Raw genomic sequence first — 10,000 nt, forward strand, 5'->3', positions numbered from 1 at the left:
TTCCTCCTCCTCCCTTCGCCTTTGCTATCCTATTTCTCTAGCAATAGTTTAAATAGAGGAGTCTGCAAACAGCTCAATAAGGGCCAATACGTCTGCTGCTGTTTGTTCTTCCTTTGCATTCCTTAATATTCCTTTATTCTTCTTTTATATTCCTTTGTTCTTCCTTTGTATTTTCTTGTTTTTCCTTTGCCCTCCTTTATTCTCTCTTTGCATTCCTTTGCATTCCTTTGCATTCGTCTGTATTCCTTTGTATTCCTCCCCCACAGAGCAATGCGAGGCGGCGCTGGGCATGCAGTCCGGCGGTATCCCTGACGAGCACATCTCCTCCTCCTCCTACTTCGATGCCTCCGTCAACGCGATATACGGCAGGTGAGAAGCGGCAGTGGTGATGACAGGTGTGGTGACAGTGGTGATGATAGGTGGTGACAGTGGTGGTGAAAGCGGTGGTGATGATAGGTAGTGCTACTAGTGACAAAGGTGGTGATGACAGGTAGTGGTGGTGACTGGTGGTGATGACAGGTAGTGGCGGTTACAATGGTGGTGATGACAGTGGTGGTGATGACAGTGATGGTGACAGTGGTGGTGATGACAGGTAGTGGTCGTGATAGTGGTGTTGGTGACAGTGGTGATGACAGGTAGTAGTGGTGACAGTGGTGGTGATTAACCCTGTATCTTTTCTCCTATGAACAAATGATAAACTCTTTTTTTTTCTATTCTCTCTCTCTCTCTCTCTCTCTCTCTCTCTCTCTCTCTCTCTCTCTCTCTCTCTCTCTCTCTCTCTCTCTCTCTCCTATGAATCATCAATAAATTATACTTTTTCTCTTTCTAAACTCTCGCCTTCTCCCCACACATTATTCCCATCACCTTCCCTCTCTCTCTCTCTCTCTCTCTCTCTCTCTCTCTCTCTCTCTCTCTCTCTCTCTCTCTCTCTCTCTCTCTCTCTCTCTCTCTCTCTCTCTACTACTACCATCACCCTTCTTCTCTCTCTCCACAGACTAATGACGGAGGCAGGAGGAGGCGCGTGGTGTCCTAGGGATATGGTGTACAAAGAAGGGAAGGAGTACCTGGAGGTGAACCTGGGGGCGCTGCACGTGGTGACGAAGGTGGAGGTGCAGGGGCGCTTCGGGAATGGCCAGGGGATGGAGTTCGCTCGTCAGTACAAGCTGCAGGTGTGGCGGCCGGGACTCACGCACTGGGTCACCTATGTGGATGGGCGTGGCGAGGAGGTAAGTGTGTGCAGGTGGATGTGAGGGACGGAAGGTGGTGGAGAAGCTGGGAGTGTGAGGGATGGAGAGAAGGAAGGAAGAGTAGTGAGTGAAGGAGGTGGTGGTGAGGGAAGGAAGTGAAGGATGGAGGGAAGGAAGGAAGAGTGTGTGAAATATAGGTGTAAGACGAAGGTGAGTAAATAACACAGAGAGAGAGAGAGAGAGAGAGAGAGAGAGAGAGAGAGAGAGAAAAGGGGGGGAAGGAGGAGGAGGATGTACCTATGTATTATAAATATTGAATCTTGAAATAGTAGATAAATAAAGATATTCCTAATTTTCTTTCTCCTTTTCTCTTCTTTCATAAACCTCTCTACCCTTCTCTCCGATACCTCTCCCTTCCTCTTTCTCCTTTTTCACACATCTCTCTCTCTCTCTCTCTCTCTCTCTCTCTCTCTCTCTCTCTCTCTCTCTCTCTCTCTCTCTCTCTCTCTCTCTCTCTCTCTCTCTCTCTCTCTCTCTCTCTCTCTCTCTCTCTCTCTCACCTCTCTCTCTCTCTCTCTCTCCTTCTCTCCCCATTCTCACACCTATCTCTTCCGTTCTCACATCTTCCCCCCTCTCTCTCTCTCTCTCTCTCTCTCTCTCTCTCTCTCTCTCTCTCTCTCTCTCTCTCTCTCTCTCTTCTCACACCTCTCCCTCTCTGCCACAGCTTCTGGAGGGCAACACAAACACGTATTTGGCTCAGACGTCACAGCTGAGTCCGCCGATCATCGCTACCAGGGTTCGCTTCCTCCCGTACAGTGACCATCACCGCACTGTCTGCATGCGTGTCGAGCTGTATGGCTGCCAGTACTCAGGTGGGTGTTGGGTCTTATAGGGGTTTGTTTGTAGAGGAAGGGTGAGGAGAATAGCAAGGTGGTTATGGAAAGGGTGGAGAGGATAGTAAGAGTGGGTGTGGAAAGGGTGAAGAGAATAGCAAGGGTGGTTATGGAAAGGGTGAAGAGGGCAAGGGTGGGTATGGAAAGGGTGAAGAAAGTAGCAAAGGTGGTGTATAGGAAGAGTCAAGGGTTCAGATAAGATTGAGTGTTACAAAGGGTTAAATAGGGTTAAAAGTGCAGATTAAGAATAAAGAAAGTGTTAAGAGTATAGAAATAGTTGATTAAAAGTATAGAAAGGATTAAAAGTGCAGGGAAGAATACAGAAAGGGTTGAGGAGGACAGAAAGGGTTAAGGAAGACAGAGAGGGTTAATTCAAGGTATAGAAAGGGTTACAATAACAGAATAGGATTAAGTAAGAGTACAGGAAGGGTTACGTACAGATAGGGACTAACCACCACCACCACCACAACTAAGCACACCAAACCTAAACTAACAAAACTAGGGACCGCAGCGGTACAGTGGACCCATGCGTGTTTTGGGGTCCGAGGGGTCTCCAAGCGCACGGGTTCGAATCCTGTCCACGTTCCGAGTGTAGGCTGGGCTTTCTCACTCGGAGCAACGGTTTCCTAGCGGGTGGGCTTTGAGATAGGAGGTACCCCTTAAAGTATCCCCTTTGATCCATTAATTCCCGTGAAAAGCCCACATGGTATAAATAAAACACACACACACACACACACACACACACACACACCAAAAACTAGTCAAACCTAACCTAACCTAATCTAACTTAACTTAACCACCGCCACCACCACCACCACCACCATCACACCCTCGTCTTCCCCTTCTACAGACGGACTAGTATCGTACAGTATGCCTGACGGGGACCTGAGGGGCGGCGACACGGCCCTCTCAGACCTCACCTACGACGGGCTGAAGAGGGGCGGCTGGCTGACGGGAGGACTTGGCCAACTTACTGACGGGGAGACTGGACATACTAACTTCAGGGTCGATGCTTTGGGAATGGGCCGAGGTGAGTGTGTGTGCGTGTGTGTGTGTGTGTTTGAGTGTGTGTTTGTGGTTTGTTTTCTTTCTCTCTTATTTCCTTCCTTACTTTCTTCACTTTTTTTCTTTTTCTTCTGTATTTGTGTGTACGAGTATGTATCAGTGTTTTGACTATTCTCTCGTTTTCTCTCTTCCTTTCTTCTTTTCTCTCTTCCTTCTTTCTTTCCTTCCTTCCTTCTTTTCTTCCTTTCTCACATATGGAACCTTATCTTCTAACCACTTCCTCCTTACTCAGATAAACACACACACACACACACACACACACACACACACACACACACACACACACACACACACACACACACACACACATTCATTATTTTCCTCTGTGTATATGTATGTGTGTATGTACGTATAACTAAGTATCCTACCCATCCTTCCAACCTTCCAGTACTTAACCCGTGTGTGTGTGCGTGTGTGTGTTGCAGGTTACGAGTGGGTTGGGTGGAAGAACACAAGTCGCCAGGGCCAGCCAGTGCCTCTCACCTTCCAGTTTGACTCCCTCAGGAATTTCTCAGCCGTGCACGTGTATGTCAACAACCTCTTCACTAAGGAGACGATGGTGAGTGCTGCTGGGAATTCTTTATCCTTCAGTACCATGACATGTTTTCCTATTCGTTCTGCTTATGTCGCCGAGGCAGTGGCTCAGTGGATAAGGTGGTGAGCGTGGGATCGGGCATACGTCCACGCGTAGGTTCGAGTCCCACCACGTACAGCCTTAAAACACTTTGCCATTTGTCGAGTGGTTTAAAGTTACCCAGGTTCTAGGTGGTTACACCCAAGATGAACTTGGGTGGTGAGATGGGCCCTAATATGGGTACCACTATAAATGAAATTGCCTGCGCCACTAAAGGGCGGAAGCTGAACAGCCCTTCCTACACACTCTTCAAGTGAGCCTACAGGCGCTACCGTAAAAAGAAAAAAAAAATAGAATAGTGAAGACTGTGGCCATTAATCTTCAGACCTCCATACACCCTTCCTAATGTCAATAAAATGGTCTAATGGTACACAAATCTCGAGATAAAAATGTGTCCCAGTACTGAAAGAGTTAAAATAGTGAAGACTGTGGCCATTAATCTTCTGACCTCCATAGACCCTTCCGAATGTCAATGAAATGGTCTATTCGTAGACAAATCTCAAGGTAAAAATGTGTCCCAGTACCAGAACATGTTTTCATATTTATTCTGCTTACTTTTCTGATTCTATAAAGCTTCAGAAACTTGTGTGGAGGGATTAAAATAGTGAAGACTCTGGCCATTAATCTTCTGACCTCCATAGATCCTTTCTAATGTCAATAAAATCATCTAATCTCACCCAAAACTCGTTGTAAAATTTTTCCAGTACTAATGAGGTTAATAGTCTTGGATCCTCCTCTAATAGTCTTGGATCCTTTACTTGTGTTTGTTTACTTGGTTTTGCTTGTTAGATCTTTTTTTTGTGTGTGTGTTTATATATTTTTTCTCGTTGAATGTTCCTCTTGGTTTGTTTACTTGTCTACTTGTTTGTGCTTTTGAATCCTCCTCTTGGGTTTGCATATTGTACTCTCCTGTTTCCTCCTTTCCTCTTTCTGCTTTTCCTCTTCTCTCCTTTCCTCTGTCTGCTTCTCTTACTACTTTTCGTTCTTTCCTCTTATTCCTTTTCTTTCCTTATTTTTTCCTCCACTCCTCTCTCCACGAAGCGTCTGCCGGAATACAAATGTTCTCACACCCTCTCCCTCTCCCACTCTCACTCTCACTCTCTCTCCCTCTCCTACTCTCCTCACTTTATGAATTCCAGCCCAGCTCTGTCTTCCTCTTCCCCACTCTCTTACATTTTCTCTCCTATTTCTCTCTCTTTATTTTCTTTATTCATTTTGTTTATTGTTTTGTTTATTAGTCTCTTAATATCACATCTGTTCTTCCTCTCTTCCTCCTTTTCCTCTACTTTTTTTTCTTTTTTCCAGTGTATCCATCTACGTTTTCTTCATTATTCCTTTCTATTCCATTCATTTTCGTATAAGATGTTCTATTTCGTCTCTTATTACCACTTCTGTTCTTCCTTTTCCCTCTCTCTTCTTCCTGTTCTTCCCCCTCGTCTTCCTCCTCCCTCTCCTCCTCTTCCTACTACTGCTACTGCTACCACTACTACTAACACGGCAAACTTTCCCAGGCCATGACACAAGTTTCCTCCCTTGTTACGTCTATACTTTCTCTCTCTCTCTCTCTCTCTCTCTCTCTCTCTCTCTCTCTCTCTCCTTCTACATGTGTTCTTAATTCCACCCTGTCTCTTCCCTGGCTCCTTCAGATGTTCTCCAAGGTTCGCATCAGCTTCAGCGTGGGCGGCGAGTACTTCCCGCCAACACTGCCGTGGAGTACCGCCACGACGGGGACAGGATCTTCGAGCACGCCCGCAACGTGACCATCAGACTGCACGGCGCCGTGGGCCGCTACGTCAGGCTGGAGCTGTTCTTTGCCCTCAAGTGGCTCATGGTGTCCGAGGTGTCCTTCGACTCGGTGCCCTGCCGCTGCAACCTGACGGAGGAGGATGAGGCAGCTGTGGTGGCGGCAGAGGCCGGCACTACGGCGGAGACGGTGAGTGACGAGCGGTTGGTGGAAGGGCGCGCTCCCGTGGTGCCCGCTGAGCAGCAGTCTTCCGCCTTTCTGCTGGGTGGGCTCATCATACTGGCGCTGGTGTGCGGCATGGTGCCGCTGGTGCTGGGCGTGGCCTACTACCACAGGAGGGCGGCCAGGAAGAGCGGCAAGAAGTCCCCGCCGCCCTCTGAGAGCGGCGAGGCGCGGAAGGTGTCCATGAAGATGAAGGACCTGCACATCAACGTGAACCTTTCGCCAGTGTCCAACGGCTACGCCAAGGCCAAGGGCAGACTGTACGGCCACGTGGCGGTGGACGAGGAGGCCTCCGCCATGTACCAGGAGCCCTTCAAGGCGCCTCCCATGTACAACCCCGCCTACTACACTCTGGGCCACAGCGCCTCCTCTGACACGCCCCTCAAGTGTGCCCTGCCGGACACCGACGACTCCGTGGACTACGCCGTGCCGGACGTCAACATGACACCGCCGCCGCCCTTCTCAGAGGTGTACACGCCGCCGCCGCCCCCGTGCCCCTCACCAAGCCTCCCGCCACGCTGCCCACCGCCCGCACCTTGCGCGAGGCCACCCTTACTGCCGCGCCTGTGCCTGCCCTGCCGCCGCCGCCAGACCAAGAGTACTACGCCGCGCCGCTTCTGTGCCAGCCCACCAACATCCAGGGCACGGCGGGCACCGTGGCTTACGCCGTGACGGACGCCGCCGCGCTGGGCCCCGAGCCACCGCTACCCGAGGTGAGCAGAACGCAGCTGCGCGTTATGGACACGCTGGGAGAGGGCGTGTTCGGCCTGGTGCAGTTGTGCGAGGCACGGGACTCCGCCCCCAGGAAGGTGGTGCTGAAGACGCTCAAGCTGGGGGCGGACGAGGAGACCAAGAAGACCTTCCGGCAGGAGACGCAGACGCTGGCCAGGCTGGACAACCCCAACGTGGCGCGTGTGGTGGCCGCCTCCCATGCCGCGGAGCCGCCCTGCGCGCTGCTGGAGTACCCTGAGCATGGCGATCTCTGCCAGTTCCTGCAGCGACACAAAGTGGAGGAGGCGGGCGGCCCCACCACGTGCGTGGGTGTGCTGGACCCGCCCGCGCTGAGCTATGGGGCGCTGGTGTACATGGTGACGCAGGTGGCGTCGGGCATGCAGTACCTGGAGGCGGCGGGCGTGGTGCACCGTGACTTGGCGGCGCGGAACTGCTTGGTGGGGCGCGGCCTGACCGTCAAGGTGTCAGACTTTGCCATGAGCAGGCCGCTGTACTCCGCGGACTACTACCGCCTCAACGAGGGCCGCACGCTGCTGCCGGTGCGGTGGATGGCGTGGGAGTCTGTGCTGCAGGGCCGCTTCTCCACTAGGAGTGATGTGTGGGCCTTCGGCGTCACGCTGTGGGAGATCCTGACCGTGGCCCGCCAGCAGCCCTTCGCAGAACTGAGTGACGAGGGCGTGCTGGAGAACGCCTCCCACTGCCTGCACGGGGACGGCGCCGGCAGGATGACGCTGCCGCAGCCGCCGCTCTGCCCCAGGGAGATCTACGACATGATGGTCGCCTGCTGGAGGCTCGCGGACAGGCAGCGGCCACCTTTCTGGGAGATCGTCATGTTCCTGCAGCGTAAGAATCTCGGCTACACCTTCGACTACACCAACTAACTCACACACTCACGCTACTGGCGCGGCACGCTCACGCCCCTCAACACTCAAAGGACGCGCGCCTACTGAAGTGAAGCAGGAATGAAGGTACCAAACAAGGTGCCAAGTGATATGTGACTAGTAACTCAACCCTGTGTACTTGCGGGACAGCGAGGCGGCGAGTGAGAGGAAAGGTGCACTGAGGCAGCGCGCCACACGAAACACTCATGTACAGGTAGTGAACTATACGCATACGTAATGAACCACGTGACAAATTGATGTAAATATACAGTATATATATACGAAAAATAATGAGACTGCGGAGGCATAATCATTTATAAATAGTGAAGATTTGATAGCGATCTTACAAAGAATCAAAACCCTATACGGGACGGGACAATTATTATTATTATTATTATTATTATTATTATTATCATCATCATCAACATGAGTCCCTGAAGTTCAACAAAGGAACAACGAATCGAAGTATCTTAGGGGAGAGAGAGAGAGAGAGAGAGAGAGAGAGAGAGAGAGAGAGAGAGAGAGAGAGAGAGCAAAAATCAAAGTTAACATAGACAAATCAAACACAGCTAAGCAACTCACCTGTCCTCCCTTTACCTGTCGGAGGAGGAGGAGAAGGAGGAAGAAGAAAAAACACAGCAATCCTCAACATCATAACTGTACATACCTGTAAAAGATAGAAAAAAACTATTATTATTATTATTATTATTATTATTATTATTATTATTATTGAAGAGGCACCTGATCTCTGCGTTTCATGGCATTTATAGTTTTCGAGTGTGTGTAACGAAAGAGTTTCACTAATTAATTCAAGAAAACACTAATTTCCATACACTCCTTAACTTACACCCAAGATAAAAAAAAAATACACTTAACTAATACTTATTTCTTGATATATATACACCCTTCATATATACACATACCCCTCCTCTCTCCCATACCTCCCTCTAACACATACCCCCCACTCCCCCTCTCTTCTCTTCCATACCTCCCCCCCCTCCCTCATTCCAAAACGGTCAAAACAGGGACTAGGTAGAATTAACAAGAGAGTATCAGGAAGGAATAAGATAGAAACCCCTTTGTAGCTTCCCGATCCTCCTTTTGTGGTGTTCGATCCCCCTTCAGTGCCGCTCAAAGGAGGATCGAAGTATAAATAGAGACTTAGGTAGATTCATACACGCATACATGAGCTTATATACAAAAAATGGTGTGTAGGGAGAGATACAAAGGAAAGAAGCAATGTTTAGCAATGTATGGAGGAGAAATGAGTGGTGTATAGATACTGATTAACTTTATTTATTTATTTATTTATTTATTGTGTTTAAGAAAGTTATTAGTGATTTTTTTTCTTCATTTTAATTTTTAAGATGCGAGAAAATGTTGAGTTTTTGTTTATTCATCTTTATATTTTATTTTGTTTTTTGTTGTTATTCTTTTTTGTTCAAAGTTCATGGTTGTGTGATGATGCCCGTGCTAGTCTCTCTCTCTCTCTCTCTCTCTCTCTCTCTCTCTCTCTCTCTGTCAGCACGGGGCATCACCAGACTCACGTCATGTTTACTGAATTGAAGGCCAAGTTGTATAAAGTGTAATATATATAATCAGAGTGTGCGTGTGTGCGTGTGTGCTCACCCACGCCTGGCCCGCCCACCCCTACACACACACACACACAGAGAGAGAGAGAGAGAGAGAGAGAGAGAGAGAGAGAGAGAGAGAGAGAGAGAGAGAGAGAGAGAGAGAGAGAGAGACATACATACTTACTTACATACATACATATATACATACATACACACATACAAACAGACAGACAGAGAGAGAGACAGACAGACAGGGGTGGACAGGCACACTCTAATACCTTACAATAAAATGTTTTCCACGAAAACTTATCGATGTATTTGTAAATAAAAAGATTTCTAAGGATTTTTTATTGTTTTATTTTGATTTCCTCAGGTTTTCTTTCCACAATTTTGCTTTCATTTATTCGTTTTTTTTTCTATTTTCTTTCTCTCCTTTTCTTCCTTCTTCTTTCCTTTCACTCTTCCTTTTTTTACTATTATTACTTCTATGTCATGTCTTTCTTTCCCATTTTTTCCTCTTCCTTCCTTCTTCTGTTCTTCCTCTCTTCCTTTCCTTTACTGTTAGTACTCCTACCTCATGTCCTCATTTTTCCCTCCTCCTTCCTTCTCAATTCCCTCCTTATCTCTTCCTTGTCCTTTCCTTCTTTCCTTCTCCTTCATTCTTCCTTCATTTCTCTTTCCATCTTATTTTTCACACCTTTTATCCCTTCCATCTTTTATCTCATTTTCTCTCCTCCCCTCTCCCTCTCCCTCTCTCCTTTACGGGTGTTCTGAGGGGGGGGGGCTCGTCATAATTGGGGGGGGGAGATTCTATTTTCCGCCTCACTGTTTCTCTCACACCCTCCTCATGCATAGCCAATGACTCTCTCTCTCTCTCTCTCTCTCTCTCTCTCTCTCTCTCTCTCTCTCTCTCTCTCTCTCTCTCTCTCTCTCATCGCTTTTCTCTCTTCTTCCTCATTATTTTTTTTTATTTCTCCCTCTCTCCTTTCTTCCTCTTCCTTCTTTCCTCCATCTTTTTATCTCTCCTCTCCTTTCCTTATCATCATTTTCCTTCACCTCTCTTCCTTC

The 10,000-nt window shown here is 48.3% G+C and overlaps 1 protein-coding gene and 1 long non-coding RNA gene across 2 annotated transcripts in view; both read left to right on the plus strand.

Moving 5' to 3' along the window:
- Positions 1–9,277, plus strand: part of LOC123503202 — a 23,827-nt gene extending 14,550 nt beyond the window's left edge. The window contains exon 2 of the long non-coding RNA XR_006674367.1: positions 8,836–9,277. This is a non-coding gene — a long non-coding RNA (uncharacterized LOC123503202). The remainder of the gene's footprint in view (positions 1–8,835) is intronic.
- The window catches only part of LOC123503200 (discoidin domain-containing receptor 2-like), a 12,922-nt gene extending 3,645 nt beyond the window's left edge, over positions 1–9,277 (plus strand). The window contains 8 exon segments of the mRNA XM_045252743.1: positions 267–369; positions 995–1,226; positions 1,912–2,059; positions 2,931–3,110; positions 3,571–3,704; positions 5,426–5,473; positions 5,476–6,231; positions 6,234–9,277. Of these exon segments, the coding sequence (XP_045108678.1) occupies positions 290–369; positions 995–1,226; positions 1,912–2,059; positions 2,931–3,110; positions 3,571–3,704; positions 5,426–5,473; positions 5,476–6,231; positions 6,234–7,358 (2,703 nt within the window). The 5' untranslated portion in view covers positions 267–289 and the 3' untranslated portion in view covers positions 7,359–9,277.
- Positions 9,278–10,000: the final 723 nt, after the last annotated feature.

This window comes from Portunus trituberculatus, chromosome 13, assembly GCF_017591435.1.
Source record: "Portunus trituberculatus isolate SZX2019 chromosome 13, ASM1759143v1, whole genome shotgun sequence".
Taxonomy (NCBI): Eukaryota; Metazoa; Arthropoda; class Malacostraca; order Decapoda; family Portunidae; genus Portunus; species Portunus trituberculatus.